We start from the raw sequence: 24,548 nt of genomic DNA on the forward strand, positions 1-24,548 counted from the left end.
TGACATTGAGTTGTGAACCGAAGCGGCACATGCTGCAGTTTATAGGGAGGGGGCTTCTTTAGATAGCACACAATGAACAACCCGCTCTGTTCAAGAACTAATCCCTACAGTTGGCCGCACTGTACCTGAACAATGCAAGTTCAGTTTGAAATGTGCGCGCGCCTTGCCTCGCGCCGCATCCTCTGACCCTGGCAACAACAGCTGCTAAAGGTGTCGCATTTCTGTTTTCTTCGCTACAGCCAATCACCGACGGAGATGACGTGCGTTCGCAGCCAATCAACGGAGGGGGAACCAGGAAGGTGCGGAGTTTAAAAGCTACTGCGTAACAACGCACGGTGTGTGCCCGTTCCATGAGGCAACGGTTTGGTTTTTAAAGTAGCCGTCGAGGGGATGAGGCATACGGGATTATAACGGAAACTCAGTAGACTAAAAACAAAAAAAAAACAAAGCGGTATCGACGTCCCCGGTGAGGCGGTGCTGGGTGCATGTGTGCGGGGTGAGAAGATGCCGTCCCGGGTGGAGGATTACGATGTGTTGTACACCATAGGTTCCGGGTCGTACGGAAAGTGCCAGAAGATTCGCAGGAGATCAGACGCGAAGGTGAGAAGGACGGGCTCGTCCGATGGGAGAGGCTGGCTTCCCAATGCGTGTCAGTGTGAAGGGGGCACGGCTGATCTGTGGCCTTCACTCAACGGGTTAACCTTTCTGCTGCTTGATTCGCCCTCGGTGCATTTGCATTATAAACGCTTGTATTATCCAGTGTTAAAGGGGCTATGAGTAATAAACGTTGACTCATCTTGTGGTTGTAGCATGCAGACCTCCAGCCACTGCAATGATACATGTTGTCAAGGCAGAGGTGGGTTTGTATATGTTAATGCATAAAATAAGATCTACACATCTCCTCCTTACATAGAAGACAAAATGTATGAATTCAATAATACTCTGTCCTGGAACAGTGTAGGTTGGTTAAGTGGCTCAGTCACAATTATACCGACCAGTTGTGCGTCCATCTGGGCAAACTAGAGCTCTGTGTTGTGTGATCATTGTGAGCCCAGCTTTGGCAATGACACTTCACACAGGCATTTTCTCACATTAGCCTTTTATTTATAAGGTGCCAACATATTAAGCCGAGCAGTATGTGGGGACAAGACTAAAACAAATGCAAGCGGACAATTTAATGAGGTCGCTGTGCTGAGAAGTTTGGTAGGCCCAACTGGAACTACAGGCAATTGTACTTTTATTGTAATGGGTTAGAACGAGGGAATTATTTTCACACTATCCTCCACTTTAGAGTGGGTTTTACTGCCCTCCCCTCAATCCATCCTTGATTGATAATCACTCCTCTTCTTCAGAGTCCCTGTTGTCAATGAAACTTCTGGAAGTACTTGTATTTTTCATAGTGTGATCGTAGTCCATCTCGTAGTGTAAACATGCTAAAGGGATTATTGCAACAGACAGAGAAGCCCAAAGCTACATCCAACATCACAAAAATACAGTAAAATACTTAAAATTCTCTTGAAAAAGGGACATTTAGTTTAACCCTTTGGCCAAAGCATTGTAAGCTTGCAAGCCACGACAAGGCAGACACCTGTTCACAAGTCCTAACACTACCAGATAAAATACTAATATACTTCTATTAGGATTAAAATTCTCATTTACCTCTATTAGGAGGGAGAAAGACCACATTGGATCTATATCCAGTAGAATGGAAGGACATACTAACTTGGGAAGTGGGGAGGGCTTAAATCCTGGGAAGGAGGAGCCACTAACCTCCAACAGCTGAGAATAGGTTAACAAAACACACAAAACCCCAGCAAGCTCTTTTTGGGAACCCCTGAGCCCCCACAAAATATATATGTATATGTGTCGAAAAGGAGAGCTATTGAGCGTGGCATATGTATATAAAGGGATTATTGTTCAGAGTGCAATCTGGTTCTAAGGCCTGGGACATAGAGGGTTCAGCCGTGCTCCTGCTCTGCCTCGCCTGCTGAAAATTGAGCTTTTTCCTGTCCTTGCAGGCGAGGCCGTGAGCGTGCTCGCGGGGCGGAGGCGTGTCAGGAGGCGGGGCTAGTCCCTCGCTCCCATTGGATGTGAGCGGTCACGTGACAGCTCACATCGCTTCCCCGAGCGGCAAATTTGAAACTTGCCTGTCTCGGCAAAGTTTCTGAGCCTCCGCACGCATCAGCATGCATGCGGAGGGGGAAACTATAGCCGCGCTGATGACAGATGCAGGGGGTTAGTGCATCTGCTCAGCGCGGCTCAGCCCGCCTCAGCGAGCTTGGACTTGCTATGTCCCAGGCCTAAGGGATACTGAACTCCAACAAAAGTACACATGGTTAATCCAATGGTGTTTGGAAGATTTTTGCTAATGTGAAGTGCCTTTTTAGGATTATAGTTTCAAGTGTTCAGACATTTTACATCCAGTGTCACAAATGGAAATATTCTTAGGGATACAATAATGTGAAATGTTTAGACCAGTGCCCTGACTCCAGAGATCATTACTGCTTAAAGTAGTGCCAGTACCGTATCCTCCAGGAGAAACAATTGGCGTTTATCTTGCATCACATGGGCCAATAGGAAGCCACCAAGTCATCTGTTTACCTATTGGCATGGTGGATTTAAATAACGGTAACATCTTACCCAGTACTATATGTATCTTGGGAACCAGGTGGTACCTGTAGTTGATATTAATGTTGTTCAACTCCTGGGACTCTGCTTCCTTCTCATGTAATTTGACTAAAAACCTATGCAAGTTTGACACTGTTTGCATTTTCTTCCCCTCATATTCTCGGCCTTTAATTATCACGAGGTATTCAGACAAAACTCTATAGAGATATAGCAAAAAACGTAAGCCTGGTTTAATTGTCCATTAAAGGGACAAGTCAACAGAATGGGTAAAAAACAAAACAAAAAAAAACCTCCACTTATTCTTTTTGGTTGACTTCCTTGCAAAGTATTCAGTCACCCTTAAAAGTGTGTGTGTGTGTGTGTGTGTGTGTGTGTGTCTTTCAGCTTCCCGAGGTACAAGGAAATATGCTGACAGTACTAGGGTTGGGCGAAAACCGAAAACTCCCACAGTAATCGGATCAATAAGTCACGATAACTATTGGTTAAAAAAAATACTCCAAAAATGTTCTAGTAAATCTAAATGTGTTCTAACGAAAAAATGTATTTCTTTTGAGATTTATTAGTACCTTCACATTCCCACCTTATACTGCTCCCATCTCCCTAAAATCCATCATTCATCCCATCACTCACTCTTGGATGCTCCCATTTAAAAACACATTTAATTTATAAAATGTAAAAAAAATACATACCATATTTGCTGACCAATCTTATATATTTTTAAGATGTTTTATAAAGGAAACCTGTTATTTTTTTTTTTTTTTTTTTTTTTTTAAAGGAGGGAGCATCTAAGGGTGAGAGTGATGGGAGCAGAGAAGGTAAAGTGCAGACATGGAAAGGGTTTGGAAATGAAGGGCCCCTTGGTTCTAATCTAAGAAAATGTATTTCTTTTGAGAGGAATAAGGGAAGAGAAAGAGGGGTTAAGGATTCCAGGGGGAGGATGGGGTTGTGTCCATGGTGGGGAGGGGTTAAGAATCCCAGAGGCAAGGGTGAGGATCTGTGACCTTTCATGCTTCTCACAGTGAGACACACAGGAGTGAGCAGTGTCAGTCTGCAGCTCCATGAGGCTCCACAGTGCAGCAATTTGAGTATATCGCTCAACCCACACCATGCTAATACTGCAATAACATCTCATACCCCATATCGGCAGACCATCAAATGTTATAGTGGTATTGCCATCATACTACTATATCGCACAACACTAGCTGCTACTGCTTTGTACTATATTTAAAAACTGTCATGCGGCCAATAGGAAGCTATGATGGATAATATGGAAAGCAAAAAAGATGGACGTTCTCTGGCGCGTGGACCAGATAAATATGGTCTAAAAGATAGAGAGAAAAAACCCAGCAGTGTAATACAGAACATATATTAAGGCTATTGTATGAAGATCTATGAGAAGCACTTAAACATAAACAATGGTATATACTCCGTAAACAACATCGCTTCATCTTTTATAAGGTAAGGAGCGATGCGTTGTGGAGGCCAGCGGCAGGATGTTCAATACGTCTCTAGTGATTCCGCGCCATTTATCTCGATTTTAGTGCGGCTTTTTGGGCTTCGGCTACTGAAGTGGAGCGGTTTGAGATCTTGCGCCACCTGGTTCGACCACATTTCTTTGGAGCATTTCGGTCCACTTTCCAGCCCATGGGTCGTGTGGTGTTGAGGCACTGGTATGGTAATCGGGTGATGTGCATGCGGCAGACGTTGTCAAACCACCTAAGTCTTTGTCGCTTAATGTACTGGTCGATTGTGGATTGGTTTTGACAGGCTAACCGTACATCTTCATTTTTTCCATCGGTCTCGTAGCGTAATATGGAGAATGTTACGTAGACATCTTAGTTGGAATCGTTCGCGTAGGTTCATATCACTTTTTAATAGTGTCCATGTTTCTGCGCCATACAGTAAAATGGTGCATATTGAGGCGTTAAAAAGTCGCATTTTTGTTACATTTGTCACGTCCTATTGGTTCCACAAGCATTTCTTTAAGGAGGCGAACGCTGCAGTGGCGCAACCGACGCGACTTTTGATATTGTTCGTAGCTGCTATGCTTTGGCTATCAATAATAGACCCTAGGTACAGGCATACCCCGGTTTAAGGACACTCACTTTAAGTACACTCGCGAGTAAGTACATATCGCCCAACAGGTAAAAGGCAGCTCACGCATGCGCCTGTCAGCACGTCCTGAAAAGCAATCCCAGTTCCCTACCTGTACTGAAGCTGTGCGCAAGCGGAGAGACTATAGAGCCTGTTACAAATGCGTTATTTACATCAGTTATGCACGTATATGACGATTGCAGTACAGTACATGCATCAATAAGTGGGGAAAAGGTAGCACTTCACTTTAAGTAGATTTTCAATTTACATACATGCTCCGGTCTCATTGCGTACGTTAATGAGGGGTATGCCTGTATTTAATATGAGTCCACTCGCTCGATTGGGTTGCCATCCAGTTGAAGTTGAATCTTTTGAGTACCAGTAAATATGTATTTAGTCTTTTCCGTATTCATGGATAATCCGAGCTTCTTTGCATTGACTTGCATGTCGTTCATGTTCATGTATCCGCTAAGAACACTGTCATCGGCGTATACAAGGTCCGTAAGAAATTCTCTTTCCACTTGTACGCCAGTCCTGTCTTTAAATGTTTTTCTGAGAATCCAATCCATGGTAATATTGAAAAACATAGGCAATATTATGCAACTTTGTTTGACTCCCGTGGATATGGAGAATGGCGCGGATATGTTGCCCATGTTTGACTCTGCTTCTACCTCCTTCAAAAAAAATAAATCTTCGCACATTGAGAGTGGAATGTGGTACCGTATCAGCCTTGAGGGTGCACCATAGCGATGGGTGATCCACACTGTCAAAAGCGCACGAGAAGTCAACAAATACCATAAAGGTTTCTTTTTTGCAGCGGAGTTGTATTTCTGCTAGTTGTCGGAGTGTGAATTTGGTCCGTACACCCCTTCCTGGTCTAAACCCAGCATGTTCTTCTCTGCGTTTTTAAGTAGTCTGGTTTGGATAATAGAAGTCAAAAGCTTTGCAGATGTTGATAGCAAGCTTATGCCCCTATAATTTTTGCAATTGGCAGGGTCGCCTTTTTTATGTATCGGCACGATTATTGCGTCTTTGAAATCTTGTGGCACATCAGTTTTGCTCCAAAAGATGTTGTATAGGCCTTTTAATTGATTCACGACTACTTCTCCACCTGCTTTTAGAGCTTCTGTGGGGATGGCATAAATGCCGGGTGCTTTCCTATTCTTTAGGCGTTTTGATTGCTGTTCGAATTTCTTCCTCATTTGGTGGGTGGTAGGTTATATTGCTTGGAAACTCTCTATCAGCTTTTGGTCTAGATTTGCAGAGTATGGGCTGTTGAGCAGCAGGTTAAAATGTTCCTTCCACGTTTCTAGTTTGTCTTCAAGCTTTTTTTTTTTTTTTTTTTTTTTTTTTGGGCACCATTTTGATCCTTAAGGATTGATGTTGTTGCCCTGAAATTTCCGCTGCAGCTTCGTAGGGTGCTATAAAGGAATTCAATACAATAACGATAAACAGCACTCACACTAATGAAATAAAGTATACAATGCGGGGTGCCAAGGACTAGAGGACCCAATAACTCTCAAAACAATACAAAATACTGAATAGTCCAGCACTCCCTATATAAAGAAATCTGATCACTGGTATAGAACCAAAAAGGTAAGTTTTAATATATGCACAAATGAATCAAAAAAAGCATACAATACCACACATAGAAAACTACAATAACATAAAGGTAGTAATATGGGGTGTGTGGGGGAAAAAAGTGGAACAAAACAAGTGGGGGAGGGGGCACGCAACAACAAAAAGGTGGGTATACGGGGGGGCAAACGTTGCCCCCCTGTACTCCCATGTATACCCACCTTTTTGTTGCGCCCCATACACCCATATATGGTACTACCTTTGTTATTGTAGTTTTCCATGTGTGGTATTGTATGCTTTTTTGATTCATTTGTGCATATATTAAAACTTACCTTTTTTGGTTCTATACCAGTGATCTGATTTCTTTATATAGGGAGTGCTGGACTATTCAGTATTTTGTGGTGCCATAAAGGAGGCACACGTCATGCTTCCTGCTGGCTTTACCAAACATAAACAATGCAGGTGGTATCTTGTTGAAGATGACCTATAGGGAGACCGATCTTCGACTTCCTCATCATGTTGATGTTAAGCTGCGTCTTAATCAAAGATAGAAAAAAATCTTATGCCATAACATTTTTATTAAAACCATTCAAAAGTAAAAATGTATTTCCACTCGCAAACTTTTCTTGTAATCTGTGCATTCCCCCTGAGGAAGCAACAGTGAAATGCGTTGGGTTGACCAGCACAGGACACCATAGATGCTTCATTTAGCACCAAATTCAAAAGTGCTCAGTCTGCATGCACAGCTGAGCGAACTACACCACAAACTCACTATTCTTTCATATAAGGGACATCTGCCACCTAAGCTGTCCTAAAGGTCCTAACCCTGAGAGCCAGGAGAAACAGAAAACGCCCAGTGACTGGTTGCAATTGTATTCCAGAGGACGTGGGCTATCGAAATCGACGGACTCTGTTAACAGTGTAACATCAGAATGAGAAATAAAAACCACAGATGTGCTGAAATCCTTGTATTTAAATGCAGATTACAAAAAATGTTTGCGTGGAAATACATATTTAACTTTTTATATATTTGATTGTTAGTTAAATATAACTAACTTGATGTATTTGGAAGATCAGTCTCCCTATAGTCATCTTCAACAATATACCACCTGCATTGTTTGTGTAAGTGCTTCTCATAGATCTTCATAGTTGGTGGGTGTGGTGTGTGTTTTTTTTTTTTTTTTTTTTTTTATTAGAATAATATCTTTATTATATTTATCCGATCCACGCGCAAGAGGACGTCCAATTTTTTTGCTTTCTAATTTTCTTGGAGGGATGTGAAAATCCCTCCTTTCAGGACTCCGGCAGCGGGATTGAACATTATTCTCCTGGGACTAGTTAAAACTGAGTATTTTGGTTTTGTCCATTCTATATGTACACCTCCTATGATTTTTAACACTGTAGTGTTAAACTGCTTAATTGTTATTGTATAGTGTTGGCATTTTTCTTCTCTCTTCTTTCCCTCTTGATGATGGATAATATGTTTGTTTAACCACAGAAATAGAGTGGTTGTGTGGTGTGTAAAAAAAAAAACAAATTCAGATCTACTCCTGTATATACGCTGCCCTTGGTCCTAGGAGGGACTCCACCCTTACAGGAGTGAAGCTGGAGCTTCAGAATTGGAAGATATGGTTTTAAAATCAACTGAAACTGGTTCAATTATCCTCTACAAGGGCATGCAATGCAGGCTCTTCATTGCTAAGGCACTTGTTTTCCACCTCTTGAGTACTGAGGAGCTTACTGACAATTATAAATCGAAAATCAAAACTATATATATATATATTTTTTTTTTTAATGAAATCTTCATATATAATTACACTAACTTAATTTGGGAAGTTTCATACCTTAAAACGAAATAATTTTGGTTATTGTAAAATATTGACTGATAGTGTGGTGTGTGTTTTTTTTTTTTTTAATTTTATTTTTTGACACCTTAAGTTTCTTATGTAATTCTGTATGGGTGGACAGTACTGACATACTTTGTATTGTCCTACCTGACACCCTTCCACATGAGAGATTTTGTGCAACTAATGTAACTTAAGTTGCTTTAGACAAACGTCTCTTGTATTGAATTCTCTTCTCAGCTGTTGGTATGGAAAGAACTTGATTACGGCACTATGACTGAGACGGAGAAACAGATGCTGGTCTCAGAAGTCAACCTACTGCGTGAACTCAAGCATCCAAACATTGTTCGGTATTATGACCGCATCATTGATCGAACAAACACTACTCTTTACATAGTGATGGAGTACTGTGAAGGAGGGGACCTGGCAAGCCTTATTGCAAAATGCACAAAGGAAAGGTATGTCAAATGAATTTTAATCATTTTACACTGGACTTGCGTTCTTTTCTCGCACCCCCTCCCTCCCCCACACTTATAAGATGTATTTCCATATTTTGCCATTTCACAGAACCACTGCCAGTTGCTAAATTAGTTACTTAAACCTTTGCATGCTCCAGCACTCAACGTGGTCATGTGCAGGCTTCCAGGACGTGAACGCAAGTGGAGGATACCAATTATATTGGTGATCAGGATTTCCCCCTAGATGAGTATTTCTAGTGTGACGTACTATGTGCTTGTCATAGACCTCCTAGAGTGCTGGCCCTTATGATATTCCAGGTACGCCTTGAGGTACTTAATGGGTTACATTTTAATGCAAAAAAAGCATCTAGTTGTCACTGTTCCAGTTATGTTTTGCCACATGATGTAGGGTTGTCTTCACATTTTTTTTACTCTATCCTTGTATAGAAATGTGAGACATAAAGATAAGTCTTTTTCAAGCGCAAAGCAATTGGAACATAAAAGGTTCTGGAACATAAAAGGTTCTGTACTATCGGACAAAAGATTGTCATAGTTCAGAAAACTATTAAGCTATGGACTTGTGTGTGGTTGACCATGCTTTGTGCAAAGCAACCATAAAGACTTCTCCTCTCAAACGCAGGCTTGGAACTTATGGGTCTGCCCGAGCTCTGAACCGTGCTTTTTTCAGCTCTTACTGTAATTTCAACAGTATCGCTGAATTATTTCCATGTTTTAAAGGGGTATTTAAATGGCAGTCCATAAGCAATGTTGCAGCTTCCTGTTGCCTGATATTTGGAAGCCATTTTGTTTTCCCTGGGGGAGATTTAAATCCGGTCAATGATGCGCCTTCCTATTGGCCTGAAATGTGGCAGCCAAATTTTCTCCTGGTGGGAAATTTTAACCTTGTAAGTTCACCAAAAATATATATATAAAGAACTGTGGCGGCATCCAAGAGCTGAAAATAATGGTTTATCTCTGAACTCCCTGCTTTCCATACTGTTTAATAAAAAATAAGAAGCCAGCCATTTGGGTTTCTGACGATGATGCGTAACTGTACATTGAAACTTGCTCCCCAAGTATAGTGTCTCTGTATGTAGAAGAGAGCCTTTGAAAATTATGCAGTTGGGGTGGTGGTCAGATCGGACTTCATTGTTCCTGTTCTCATTTGAGATTCTTTTTGTTTTTTCTCTCTTTAAGGCAATATTTAGAGGAAGATCTTATTCTGCGTATGTTTGCTCAAGTTGCTCTGGCTTTAAAGGATTGCCACAGAAGGAGTGATGGTGGTCACACAGTACTCCACAGAGACCTAAAACCTGCAAACATCTTTCTAGATGCCAAGCAGAATGTGAAACTTGGAGATTTTGGACTGGCCAGAATATTGCACCATGACACCAGTTTTGCCAAAACATTTGTTGGCACTCCATATTATATGTCTCCTGTGAGTACTTTTATAGTTGTAGGTTGTGTGGATAAAATCTTTTATATGCTTTAAGCTGCTTCAGAATTATTTGTCATATTTTTGCCTACAAAATAATTTTAGCTGTCTACATTTCAGGTCAATGTTGAAATCGCAACAATCTTTTCAATGTTCTTTTCAGAAGATAGCTAGTCATTAAGCATTCATGTCATACTGGTCTGTACCTTTTGAAAAACATTACTTTCATCTCTGGCCTGAAATTGGCTGATCACCATTTTTTTTTTTTGTAATGTGTACTGTACATCCTTTTCTCACCCAGCAAGGACATGGATGCTTGATGAAGACTCTAAATGTCTGTTATAACTTTAATATGGGTAAGTTGCCTATCTATGAAATGGAATCTTTTATAGTATACTGTGACGTGAAGAAAATGCTTTGACTTCTAGCTATTCTTTTACGCCCGGAATCTGTAGTTTAAAATGAATCCAAAATTTAGAATGGTGTATCATGCCGGCTTTCCAAACTTCATACTTGAAGATCCAAGTATAAAGGTAATTTCAGCACGGGTTTTTTCTATTCTGATCCATGTATCAAAGTATTTTACTCCCAATTTTTTTCCTGTCTGCCCCAGCTTGTGATTTTGGTGAGTGTCAGTAGGAGTCGGTGAGAAGTTACATGGTGAACAGAATGAGATTTATCACATTCTACATCTGAATCCTTCCCTTTTTATTTTTGTCATGAAATGTTTGCCTAAAACAAAATTATCCAGATCAGAAATGGTGTTGGTTGAATCTTCTGCATCAGATGCTAAATTGTACTTGCATACAACTTTTACAACAAAAATAGCAGTCAAAACACTGTTCTCCAATAGACTTCTTTTTAGTTGAAAAGTTTGCATTTTTTTTAACATGTTTTTAATGCTGTACAAAAAGACTGTAATCCACTATAATTAACAATTTGACCGTTTCACATGCTGCATAAATTAAATTGTAAAGCTTTTACTTATTCGCTTAAAGTTTTGCTATACTGGCTGAAAAGACTTACCAAGTTGCCTAGTTCTTCCCCTTTTTAAAATATATATTTTTTCTTTTCTATTTTTCCCCCTCCTAGGAGCAAATGAATAGGATGTCCTATAATGAGAAGTCGGATATCTGGTCTTTGGGATGTCTTCTGTATGAGCTGTGTGCCCTTTCGTAAGTAGCCTATGTTTAAAGCAACAAAACAATTGAAATATTGTTTTATTATTAATAACAAAAAATTGTTGTGCACGTGACAAAGTGTAATTCTACATTCTTACCTAAGCTGGTAATCACTTGGTTCTCCTGTTATAAATCTGTCAAAATCCTGATTGAAAGTGAAAGGCAGCCATGATAAGCACACAATCAGTCAGTGTAACTCAGCAGCTACAATGTATCTTGATATTACTAAGGTAACATTAATTATTGTTAACAAAACAAAAAAAAAGACAGCACTCAAACAAGCTAACATAGATAATGAATGGTGGAACAAGGAGGAACCCTTTTTCCTCCAAACAATCATTAGATACAAAACAAAGTTTCCATTTGTCTTTTATGAGTGCTGGGAAAAGGTATAAGCCAAATTTTAGAAAAAAGCACACACCCCTGTGATGGTGAAGGGGTTAACCAGGCTTATAATAAAGGTCAAGCCCACTTGGTTAACCCTGACCTGTGTGTTAGGGTCTAAGTGTCAGCTCTGGGACCCAGATGTCAAAAATGTATTACTGCAACTATATACTGATTTTGCGACATTAAAAAATGATGTGATTTTTGCCTTCACTTGGATGCTCGAATCGGGAGATTTCTAGGCTGTAAGTTTCCGGGTGGGTTTGGCGGAGAAAGTCTTTGCAGAATGTGTCTATGTAGCGGGTTCCGGAGTTATGGGATACCCCAAAAGTTGTATACGGCGATTGAGCGATATCTTCGGATACAGCTAAGCGCATTACTCCGCCAACCTCGGGCCCTGGAAATGTTCTTACGGCTCACCGCCAGAGTCCCTGCTGCAGCATCTTCCAGACAAGGTAAATGGGTATGAAGGGGTTAAAAGATATCTGCAGGTATATACACAGAGACCTTAGTATAGCAGGGGCTCCCCAGTATAGCAGAGGTACCCACATACATGTCCAGGTATACTGAACCTAGTTTAGGGGTTATGGGGCTGAGCAGGTTTTTAAAGTGTTTAAAAGTATTTTTCTCTTGTGCTAGAAATGAGGCTCGTGATTTGTAGGGAATATACACTCGCTCCATTCATGACACCAGAACAGGAACTCATAACTTTTAGCACACAGAAGACAGGACACAATATATTTTATTAAATGGTTATAGTTTAGTGTATGTGTATATGTAACCTGTAAATGAACTGGGATTTCGAAGTCATGGCTATTAGGCTCGGTGCCCATGCGTCTGCGAGACAGCCAGGACTTGAAAGCCTCAGATACCAGAGGTGTGAACCTTTTTGTTGGCATGGAGGGCTAACTGGAGCACCCATATCCTCTGTTGAAAGGGTCCATGTAACCTAGATCAAAGTCACACATGTTGGCATAGGTGTGAAAGCCCTCTACACAGGATGCCTGAATTAAGTGTCCCAAATCCTGTGATGAACTACAGACCATCCTGTGAGTTGTCACTTTTTCCAGACGTAGTGGCATTAAGCCGGTGGGGTTTTTTGAATAGTGAATGAGCAAGGATGGCGGTTTGTGCACATGCTCTCACACTGTTCTGAAGCCAGAGGTGCCAGGTGTTACAAACCTGGGAAAGTGTGTGTGAGTGGCCAGGGATGAATTTCCCACGCCACTGGTTGGAGGGCAAAGGGTGGACCTGCCTGTTTCGAAGTTTATAAGACAGCTAGCCCCCATCCCAGAACTCTCTGCTGAGAGGACTTCCTTGGGGGTTTCATGTGTATCCAAGTGATTCCAGAAGTCCTTTGCCATAAGGGCAAGAACGGGTCGGACCGGGCCCAGAGACGCCTTGCTGCGATTGCAGGGCGGAAGACTGCAGGACTTTTAAAACCGGAATGTTTTCTAAGTCCCCACTTCAGCACTGGACTGTTTTTAAAGACTTTATTTCAATCAGGAAAGTCAGTGTTTCAACCCCAAACCCCAGTAAGTGTATCTTTTTCTGTCTATTGTAATTCAATGTGTGTTTGCCTGTTTCTTTGGAATAAATTACAATCTTATTTTACTTATTGGCTTTGCTCAATGATAAGATCCCAGTATAAAAGGTGTATTTCCTGATCTCCGATGATACCCCTCTCTTCCCTTCCCCCCACCCCTCAAGGGGTATAAGTTCATTGCAGTAACAGTATAAATGTGTCAGGGAGAAAGGGGAAAAAAACAAGGTGGGGTGCAAACAAGGTGGTGATGAAGGGGGGGGGGGCAATGTTTCGGGGTTAGGACCCCTTCAGGCCCGTTCCCAAAGGGGTATATCCCATTTGATGTATCAGTGTGCATTAGCTAAGGATAGTTTTGAGTTCAACCAGGGAGCTTTGGAGCTTATCTTCTTAGCAAGCTAGACTCTCACTGAGCTTTGTTCAGGAGCAACAGATCCCTTAATATTTTCTTTGAGCTGCTGGACTGATTTTTCACCTTCTCCTTTTGGATTGACTTTATTTACATATTTTTTTTTTTTCATCATTACATAGGGAGTTTTTACAGGGTTTAAGGGAAGTACCATTGGACATCATTTTTGCCCTTTGGGAATGTGCCTGAAGAAGGGGTCCTAACCCAGAAACATTGCCCCCCTACCCCTGCATCACAAACTTGTTTGCACACCCACCCTTCCGCTTCAACTTGTTTTTTCCCTTTCTCCCTTGTCACATTTATACTGGTACTGCAATTAACTTATACCCCTTGGGGGTGTGCTTTTTTTAAAAAAAAATCTTCATAAAATTTGGCTTGTACCCCCTTTTTTTTTTTTTTTTTTTTTTCATTTTGTCTTATGAGTGCTGGGAACATTAATTGTTGGTTTACAGCTCAAACTGCTGAGAACATTGGCAACAAATGATCACAAACAGTGTTGCAAAGGTCTTGCCCTGCTGGGAAGTGCTAAAACTTGCTATTGAAATCAAAAGATGCTCAGTATATTTAAACATTTAACATGGCAGTAAGAGTTGAATTGAAATATATAGTAAGTTATGTAATACTACAGAACTGATTTATTAGAAGAGAAAAAACACGTAGGAAATTGCATAAACACGTAGGAAATTGCATAGATTGCTCCTTTAGTGCCATTTTTGAGTTTTAATATATTGAGCATGCTTTCATTTCTATAGCAGGCTTTAGCCCACCTCCCAAGCAGTGCAAGATCTTTGTAACACTTTCCTGTTTTATCATTTGTTGCCAATGTTCCCTGGAGTGTGAGCTGTGAACTGTAAGGCTTGGTCCATAGACGATGAAGCCACGCTGAGGCGGAGGGAAAGCGGTGCTTTCCCTGGCCTTGGAGCGCATGCCGTCCATGGGTGTGTCTGGGGGGCGGGCCAGTGACATCACGGAGCTGGTTCGCCCTCATTGGACAAACCGCTCACGTGACCGGCCCTGCGCTCCCGTGAGCGCCAAAACTAAAGATTTGTTAAGACACACGCTTCCGCAAGCGTGCGCGAGCACCTGCTAAAGCCGCTCTCATTGCGGCTGCAGGGGCTCATTGCCGAGCAGCAGCACGCCTAAGCGCTGACCATGCCCGAGGCCTAACAAAAAATGTTACTGTAGTAATAGGATACATTGTAGCTCCTGAGATACAGTGGCTGAAGGATTGATTGAAACTAAAAGGCGGTCATTATGTAAGACAGCAGTGTGCAAACTCAGGGGTGTGGCTCCCAGAGTGGTGGTAGATTTTCTGGGGGGCGCGGCAGTTATAGAGCTCCCTCTATAATACACTTACCTTCCAGCGACGCATCGTCCTGGTAACCCGGCGTCAAATGACGACGCGGGGTCATGCGTCGTTTGACGTTGAGGGGGCGCAAGGTGCCGAGGAGAGCAGGCAGGGGTGCACACGGAAGTCTGCACACCCCTGATGTAAGGCACCCGATTAGGATTTTTACAGATTTGTAACAGGAGCACCAAACGTGCCATCCTAGGTAAGAATGTAGAATTAGACCTTGTCACATGCTTTAAATAGAAATACTACATCTTCTCCACCCCACCACCCCGTTAAATTAGTGTTTATTTAACTAAATAAACATAACCAATTGGTACCAATCACACCATTGCAAGCAAAATAAGCCTGTCCCACATTTCAAATGATCTGCTCTACACCATTAACAGTCCTGATATGTGAAACATTTTTATTTAAGGCCACCATTTACTGCTTACAATCAGAAGGAGCTAGCAGAAAAGATACGAGAAGGAAAGTTTAGACGGATCCCATATCGCTATTCTGAGGAACTGAATCAAATTATTATAAAAATGCTAAATCTGAAGGTAAGAACTTTTGTCTTGAATAATTTGAAACTGATCTTTTAACTGGAGTCGTGCAAGTGATGTAGTCTCGTAGTACTGAAGGGTTCAGTGACCAACTAGAATGGTGAACTACCGTCATTACATAGACCAATAACTTCCCTGTTGAACATGCAGTAATGTTGTGAAGCAGAATTATATTAGTGCCATTTTTTTGTTCCTAAGATGAACTTAAAATCGAAGTGGCTTCTACTTTAGAATTTATTTGAATCGTACAATTGCTCTGTGTATATATTAGGACTACCTAAGACCTTCAATAGAAGAAATTATGAAGAATCCCCTAATAACAGAGTGGGTTACAGAAGAACACAAGAAAATCTCGGAAAAGAAGCCCCGACGATCAACAGAACAAGAGCGGATCCAACAACCAGAACCTGTGGCTTCAGAGCTCCGATTAAAGGAGCTCCAATTGCAAGCTAGAGAGAAGGCCCTGAAGGATAGGGAAGAACTGCTAGAACGTAAGTTGGGGTTCATGATTGTGTAATACCACTTTTGCATTCCTTAATAGATCAACCTGCTGTATTGGTATTGGCGTGGGCAATACTTTATTGAACTGGCACAGTGGCGTATTTATGAGCTTTTAAGACTTGTGGAACCCTTTTTACTTTGTGCAGAGCCTGCATAAACCAACAGCTTTCCATAATATGTCATTTCTAAAATTACAGGATCACATTTAAATACCTTGTAGTTATTGGGTCTTGAATAAAATGTCAGCCAATACCTAATTTCATATCCAGGAACCCCAGGTTCAGTGGCACACTTTGAAAACCATTCCATTAATAAATAGTTCTTCACTGATATAGTTTATTTTATTTTTGTTTGCATACATGTAGTCATGCAAAACAGCAGTAATAATAATGTTGATGATGATGATGTTAATAACTAGCAAGATGAGTTTTGGTTAACCCTATTGATATTAATATTTCCTGAGCTGGGGAAATGGTTAATCTATTTTGTGACTTTTTTTTATCAAAGTATTAAATAGTAATATTGTGTGGGATAAGCCAGAATCTAGTCTATTGAAAGCCAACAGCTGCAGAGATTAGTGACAGGATTTTGGATCATCTTTCTTTGGGTTATTCGTTCTATTTTGTACCATTACATTAAGCATTTCATAATATGAACGTGTGTGTCTATCTATATCCTGGTTTTCCCCAGAGCGAGAAGAAGAGCTTTGTGTTCGTGAGCGACTTGCAGAAGATAAACTTGCAAGGTAATGTGACATTTACTTAATTTATCACCCACCTCCCGTTCATATCCATAAACTCAAGCAGATACTTTAAGAGCCACTCAAGGACAAATCGCACTGACATTGCAAATGCATTCAATGATTACTTTGTGGTGTGTGCTACTAACTTATTAGCTAAACGCAACCCAAACCACAAACATGAACCTCATTCTGAGTACCTCTATAGCCCCACCCTCTCCCAACACTGCTCACAATTTTCAATTTGTCCCAGTGTCCGAAGAGGAGATTACACAAGCGCTCCTCAAATTAAAACTAAGCAGCCAATATGGACCTGACTTACTGCAATTTAAGTTCTTAAGACTTTGGTTCCCCAGTCATTGCCAAACCAATTGCTTCCATAGTCAACTCTATTCTGTCTGCAGGCCATATCCCCAAGACCTAGAAAACTGCTAGTTGTGACAATCTTCAAAAGTGGGGACAAAAACAGTGTCTCAAACTACAGGCCAATCTTTCTTCTCACAATACTATCTAACGTCATGGGAAAATGTGTTCACTCCCAATTAAGTGATTACTATACCAAGACAAATTTCCCTTGCTAATTCCAATCTGGCTTTTGTCCCAAACACTTCACGGTAACTACCCTGCTAAAAGTTTGCAATGAAATCCATTGTGGAATGGAACACGCTGGTTTTAATATTCCTAGATTTTGCAAAGGCTTTTGATACTATTGATCATGTTATCTTGCTTAACAAACTCCAGTGCTCTGGAATAGGGAAGCATGCTTTAAACTGGTTGCATTCCTACCTATCAGGTAGATCCCAACATGTCTCCATCTCGGGCTCTAACTCCAACCCCCTGGATATCACCTGTGGTGTCCTGCGAGGCTCTGTTCTGGGGCCCCTACTCTTCTCGGTGTTCATCAATGATATTCCTACAGCTTGTAAGGGAGCTTCAATGCACATGTATGCGGATGACACAATCTTATATGCACACAGCCCTAGCCTCTCCGACCTTGTACACATACTTCAATCTGACTTTTTGAGACTTGAAAATTGGGTTTCCCAAAACAAACTGTTTTTATAAATACTGACGAGACTGAAACAATGGTATTTGGGACCAATGCTAAATTTTTTAAGCTTCCAATGATTGAGCTCTAGAACAGAACCAACGCTAACACCACCCTAACTCCTGTTACTAGTTTTAAATACTTGGGCATATGGTTTGACTCCCATTTAATATTTGGGATGCACATTGGCATAGGTTTTGTATGTCAGGGTATCAAATTAGGTGTACTTTACAGGAACAAATCCTCCCTAAGTCTGCTGGTCAGAAAGCGAATTGCACAGCAGGTGCTAATGCCAATGATTGTCTATGGGGACATAGTATACGGCTCACCACCCCAAACCCACCTTGGCAAACTTGATACCCTCTACAATTCAATATGCTGTTTTGTTCTCCATTTCAACTACAACACATATCACAGTGAAATGCTCAAAGAACTAAATTGGTTATCACTTGAGTCTAGGTGCAAAGTTCACCTGTCTTGTCTTCAAATACTCCATAGAAACAGTTAGTGATTAATGCGCTCCAGCGCTGGATCCATACCGTTCATATTGTAGTATGATTTCAGGAGATATTGGAAATGGGGCTAGTGAGGTATATAATAAGTCCCCAGAAGGGCCAGAATATCCCTGAAGGTTTAAGACTAGTGGTGATGACCCCTATCAAATCCTCATTGGGATGGTCCCTGGACCTTACAGCATACAATTATGAAGAAGTAAAAAGTCAATTGTACTCACATATGCCCCAATCCTTTAGTGTCCTGGTTTGCGTGCAGCCAAGTAGAATTGCTTGTATTGGAGAAAAAGGAAAAAGTGGCGCACAGCCAATGGGAGTGGGTCACCAAAATAGTGACTAAAAAATATTTATTGATCCATATTAAAAAAACTGAGGTAGACACCCTCCTACGCGTTTCATGTATGGAGTATACACTTTCTCAAGGAGTGTCTTCCTCTTTTTTTTAATCTGGATCAATAAAGATATTTTTTTTAGTCACTATTTTAGTGACCCACTCCATTGGCTGTGTGCCAGTTTCTCCTTTTTCTCCTTTTTGTCTTCAAATACTTTCTGGGTAAGCTACCCGTCTGTCTGAACAAGCTCCTCACCCCTACCACATGGAGCACTTGTCATCTGAGATCTGATTCCAAAAGACTGTTCATGGTTCCAAGATTCAGCAAAGTATCCGGCCGCTCCTCCTTCTCTTACCGTTCACCAAAACTGGAACAACCTACCAGAGACTCACTGCCACCACCAGTCTAAGTACTTTCAAAACTAAAGCTGTCTCACATTTTAATCTGGTTTGTAACTGTTACATACGCCTAATACTGGTAGTCCTCGCTTTACAATGTTCCGCTTTCCGTCGGATGCATTTTCCGATGGTGCATAACGCAGTCCAGATACGTATTATGTGTATCCGACAAACCGCCGCCGGTTAAGATGGGTCCCACTTTCTGACGGTCCGCTATCCGATGTGGGTTTGCAGGACGCATTCTGTCGGAAAAGCGAGGTCTGCCTATAATAAGTATCTCTAACTGTCATGCTATGTCTTGTATATAATGTATACCCTGTTCACTTATGTAACTGTATTTGTAATCATGTAGTTGTCATCTTAACTCTGCCCAGGACATATATGTGAAAACGAGAAGTAAATCTCAATGTATTACTTCCTGGTAAAACATTTTAAAAATAAAATACATCACAGATCATTTAGTTTACATGCTAACATTTTGGTTGTAACCTTGTGATGTAAGAGTCTAGTTTTAAATTGAGGTGAGAGAAGCATATACTTGTTGGAAGGAGTAAAGGTAAGAAGGGCCTGATATTACAAATGGTTAGGAGTGGTAAGTATGTAATTTTACAGGTGAGAAAGATCTGAAATGGGGTTGGCAACCCAGGTGGGGTAAAAATACTAATTGGGATAGATTGGAGGAATGTTAGTTTGGCAACTATAATTTTGTGCAAAATAATACACTTGGGTTACAAAAATCCAAAGACAGAATACAGAATTTAATGGCACAAATGCACAACTAGTATAGCGGACAGGAACCTGGGACTCCATTATTTCAGCAGACTTTAAAGTAGCTGAGCAGTGAAAAAGTTATGCGGAAAGCCAGCAGGATGTTGGATTGTATAGGGAGAGATAGTCGCAGCAGAAAAAGAGAGGTGGTGATGCCACTTTGTCTGAGAACTGTGTTTTGGAAATATGGTCCCTAGAATTGAAGGATGTAAGTAAATTGGAGATTATGCAGAAAAGGGGTACTAAGATCCTGTATTTCATGCACCATAAGTCTTAATCAGGAAATACTACATGACCTTAACATTTACAGCTTGTGGGATATGATATTTATATTTAGCACGATTCAACCAAGTACAGGAGGGAAGTATATTTCAAAGAAAGCAGAGTGCTAGAACCAGAGGTCTGTCTCTGAAGCTCGAGTGCGGCAGACTCCGGGGAAATGTTAGGAAGCACTTTTTCACAGAAAGGGTGGTAGATATGTGGAATAACTTCCCAACAGACATGGTAGGGGCTGATACAGTATGGGAATTTAAACATTCTTGTAAGAGACAAGGCTATCTGAAAACCACTGTGCCATAAAGTAACTCTGTTGCTGTGGGCCTTCAACACATGCTACAAATAACACCTACCTCAATTGTCTGCACCTGTAGGTGAATCCTAGTGCAAATTTCTGTCATAAAAATATGGGTTTTTGGTTCTGTAGAAATTTGTGCTGCTAGAACTTACTACCAAGAGGAAGGATGGTAATCTCCTTTTACATTTTTATGTATGAAACTTTTCTAGCTGGCCAAACCAGTGTAATGCAAAATCACAAGTGGCTTTCCCCCTGTGTATTACTTACAAGTATTGCACCCTGACCTAATCAATTATTTATACTTGGATGAGGAACAAACTTATACCTACCCTCCCATCTGTGTTTTGTTGCTATGTTTTATTCACACTTTTTTTTTTCACCACTACACAGGGCTGAAAACTTGATGAAGAACTACAATCTGATGAAAGAACAAAGGCTTTTTACAGCTGCTCTGGAAAATGGGCTAGGTATGCGAGCGAACAGGAACCCCTTGGAGGCCTTAAGAGATTGGAACAATTATTGAAAATGTATAGTTTAGTATATTTTTTAATGAATATAAAGGCGAATGATGTGCGCTGTCTTTATATTTTATGGGTTGCATTGTGTTTGCTATATAAATGTTAAATAAACAAAACAAAAATTGTAGGGGGGGTGGAGGAGAGATGGTTGTTGTTTGGGTTCTATACAGTACATATTTAAAAAACAGTGTTCAAGCACTCTACATATAAATGTGTATATCCCAATGGCATATGCTCCCAATAAGGTTTATGTGGTGCTACCTGGGACCAGCAAAGTCCACTAAAGCATAGTGTTGCCTTTTTAGAATAAGTTAATATTGCAATTCTATGACATAGTGCACTCTGAGACATACTGTAACATAAATAAAATAAGGGACAACAGAATAAGGACCACTCTAAAACACAACACTTGAAATAACAATATATATAACTACAAAATAATAAAGGTCAGAGAACAAAAACACACAGAGGGGGGGAAAAAACAAAAAACAAACATAACTACCAAAAAGGGAAATATCAAAGTACAAATATAAAATCATGGAACTACAGGATTGCAGCTAGTCAGAATATAGCAGCAAATCACCATACATACCCCAAAGTACCAAGTAATTAACTTGTAGTTTGTATGTGGTGTTTTGCATTTGTGAGTTTGTATCAACCACACGCATTTTGGGTTGTCTATGGTGATATGCATTTGCTACTATCCTGTAGGTCCATACTTTTATATTGCCACTTTATTAGTGTTTTATTCTTATGGGCTTTTTAAAATATAAATATGTAATCATACACTACTAATTTTTCAAATGTCTAGTCCGTTCTTTACATTCACGGGAGGTATAGTATGAAGTGACGCGTTTTACAGTTAAGCAGTGCAAAACTAATACGTTCAGTTTGCATGCCTCACTTGTGCCACGTAGTCCAACCAGGAATGTATCAAAGAATAAACTGGATTGGACCTAGGCATGAAAGTTTAACACACTTGTTTGCAGGTGTATAAAAATGTATGGAACCCTTGCCATCAAGGAGCTCCCTATCCACTTCATGCTTGGGTTGTTCGATTGGTTAGCCAGCAATGGGTGGGGGTTTGTGAGAATAAAAGCATGCATTTTCAGTCTGTCATACTGTAAATTACATCATGGTATATATATTTTTATTAGAAAATTGAAACAAATTTACTAGTTCATTATGTCAAAATCCAGGTCACAATACGGTTGGTAAGTTACAAAGATTTAGGGACAGTTTACTTGGTTCCTTTTACCTTCTCACTGGGTATGAAATGCATACATTTAAAATTTGGAGAAAGAATGTTAGAAACCATAATCCATAAACGTGATCAGGATAAACATCCTCACTCTTAAGGCTGGGGGCCTGGTACCGCTGATCGTGTGGAGGTGTCCGCACGCTGAGTGCACAGACTGCCTTAAGGCAGTGTTCGCGTCCATGTTGCGGCGTGTGTGCGTGCAGAAGTGGGAGGGCGTGCGTTGCGCAAGAAATCAGTTCAAACATATTTCTTGGCGCGACAGGCCCGTCACCTGAGCGGCTCGTCCAATGAGGGCGAACCAGCTCTGTGACGCTCCTAGGAACCCCCCCAACGGCCCGTCCACCATCGCCAGGGAAAGCACCCGCTTACCTCACAGACCCTGTGCGGGTGAAGGCATCATGGCCCCAGTCTAAGTGTCCCTATTGGGTATGAGCATTATATTTGACTGGTAATGGAAAGGGTCAATTTATCATAGGCGTGGTCCGCCACAGTGAGAGGGAGGGGGGGGGGGGGTTGGTGACTGTAAACGTCTCTAATTAAAAAAAAAAAAAAAAATGAATTACCCCTATTATCTGATTTTGATAAATGGTTGTTTAGAACTTCAGGCATTAAATAGTTTTGTAGGAAGCATCTAATGCTTTTCTTATTCATGTTGCAGATGAGTATATGGATAGTTCATCTACAAGGAGTAAAAAGAAGGTGCACTTTGGCAGTGAAAGTAAAGAAAACAGTGGCACAGAGAGATATCCGTTGGGTCAAGAGAAATGCACCGAGCTGAAGAAGCGGCTGCAAGCTGCCAACATGCGAGCAAAAGCTTTGTGTGAGCTTGAAAAGAATTATCAGCTAAAAAGCAGACAGATACTAGGCATGCGCTGATTTTTTTATTTAATATATGCACACACTCAAACTGCGAAAAAGAGGATGTTTAATACTCAACGTTTCGGCTCTCGCAGAAACCTTTTTCAGGAGCTCTTGAAGGCTTCTGCGAGAGCTGAAACGTTGAGTATTAAACTTCACCGTTGCAGTTTTGGTAGTGACTGTCGTCTCTTTTGCCTCTACACATCCTTTGGACGAATATACTTATTTTTGATCGTGTGTGTGTGTGCACACACAATTGTATATATGTAAATAACTTGTGTAAGCTGCCAACAATTGTTATTGGTAACTTTTTTTCTTTTATATCAAGAAAGGGGTAAACATTTGTCATTTTTGCTACCTAATATATCAACAGAATTTAATTTATACCCAGCACTGTAATCTTGGAACACTTCATCTTGTAAATCCCTTTGCCTGGATAGGAAGAGCATATACTGTGGGTTGCGAGAGAGAATATAGGCACCCACAATTTGTTAACTGTTTAAAGGCAGGAATTCATGTTTTAACACTCAAAGCATGTTCTTGTGATAAACTCTAAGCTTGCTTTATAGGCAAATTCTTTTAATTTATGTAAACATGTTAACCACACATTAAAGCTGCAATTGTGCTGCTGATCCCTGGAAAGTACACTTTTAGAATAAAGGCCTCCAATGGAGCGGACCTTTAGAAATGTTATAAGTAGGTATGAATACATTATGTAATGTACAGTACAATGCTATCCTGTGTAACAAATATTACTGGATGACTTTGAAGACTTCAGTAAGAATTGTGTCAGTTGATTTTAGTAGTGAAAATATTGTAACCTAAACGTGTAAACACTACCTTCCGAAGGTATTTGCAAAAGGGTCCTTGTAACTTTATCAGCAGCAGGTGATGTCTCTCTACAAACACCTTTGCAATAGAGATAAAGGGGTATTCCATAAAAATAAAAAGTATCTGGTCATAGTGTAAAATATAATGGGGCTTATTCTTCATCTTAAAGACATGAATTGGTTTTGACATACGCTGACACCATCATCCGGGTATGTGCAACAACTCTACCAGGCATACCAGTGATCCTATTTATACCACACTTTGTCCAATTTTTGTTCATTGATATTTAGAAATAAGGTCGTAGGCATTTCTTGCCTATCAAAAATTTTCATAAAACATATTTTGTTCCAAAGTGTGTTTATTGCTTTAACTTCTTGATATTGAGACACAAAACAGCTTGCCTCTCCCTGGAATAAGCTACATTTAAGTATATTGGAAGTTAAATATGACTTTTTAGGTAAACTATTCTCTGTTCCCAGTAAACACTGGTCTTAAAACACAAACTGCATGCATGTTTGTGATAACTAATAGTGTAGTTCCTATCAAACAGGACAAACTCATAAAAGTTGTTGAACAATTGTGTTGAAAGTGTTGACAATGCCAGTCTACATCAGAGCTTTGTGTTGCATAGATCTTTAACAATAAAAGTTAAACTGGTATTCGAGCTATAAACATTCTGATATTTCATGGACAGCTTATGTGTTAATCTAGTTTATTATACAATCTGTTCACTGGGTATTTATAAAACTAAACAC

General features: G+C 40.5%; 1 protein-coding gene across 1 annotated transcript; it reads left to right on the forward strand.

Moving 5' to 3' along the window:
• Positions 1-284: 284 nt before the first annotated feature.
• Positions 285-24,465, forward strand: NEK2 (NIMA related kinase 2). Its single transcript, XM_075595693.1, has 9 exons — positions 285-600; positions 8,385-8,602; positions 9,800-10,040; positions 11,130-11,212; positions 15,324-15,450; positions 15,725-15,944; positions 16,645-16,699; positions 20,716-20,792; positions 22,763-24,465. The coding sequence occupies exons 1-9, from the start codon at positions 505-507 to the stop codon at positions 22,978-22,980; spliced, it is 1,335 nt and encodes a 444-aa protein (XP_075451808.1). The 5' UTR covers positions 285-504; the 3' UTR covers positions 22,981-24,465.
• Positions 24,466-24,548: the final 83 nt, after the last annotated feature.

The sequence above is a fragment of the Ascaphus truei genome, chromosome 4 (genome assembly GCF_040206685.1).
Source record: "Ascaphus truei isolate aAscTru1 chromosome 4, aAscTru1.hap1, whole genome shotgun sequence".
NCBI classification, from domain to species: Eukaryota; Metazoa; Chordata; class Amphibia; order Anura; family Ascaphidae; genus Ascaphus; species Ascaphus truei.

Coding starts and splice junctions, on each gene's coding strand:
- NEK2 (XM_075595693.1), top strand. CDS start 505: ATGCCGTCCCGGGTGGAGGATTACGATGTGTTGTACACCATAGGTTCC. Junction 16,700..20,715: donor GCAGAAGATAAACTTGCAAG/GTAATGTGACAT, acceptor ACCACTACACAG/GGCTGAAAACTTGATGAAGA. Junction 20,793..22,762: donor TGCTCTGGAAAATGGGCTAG/GTATGCGAGCGA, acceptor TTCATGTTGCAG/ATGAGTATATGGATAGTTCA.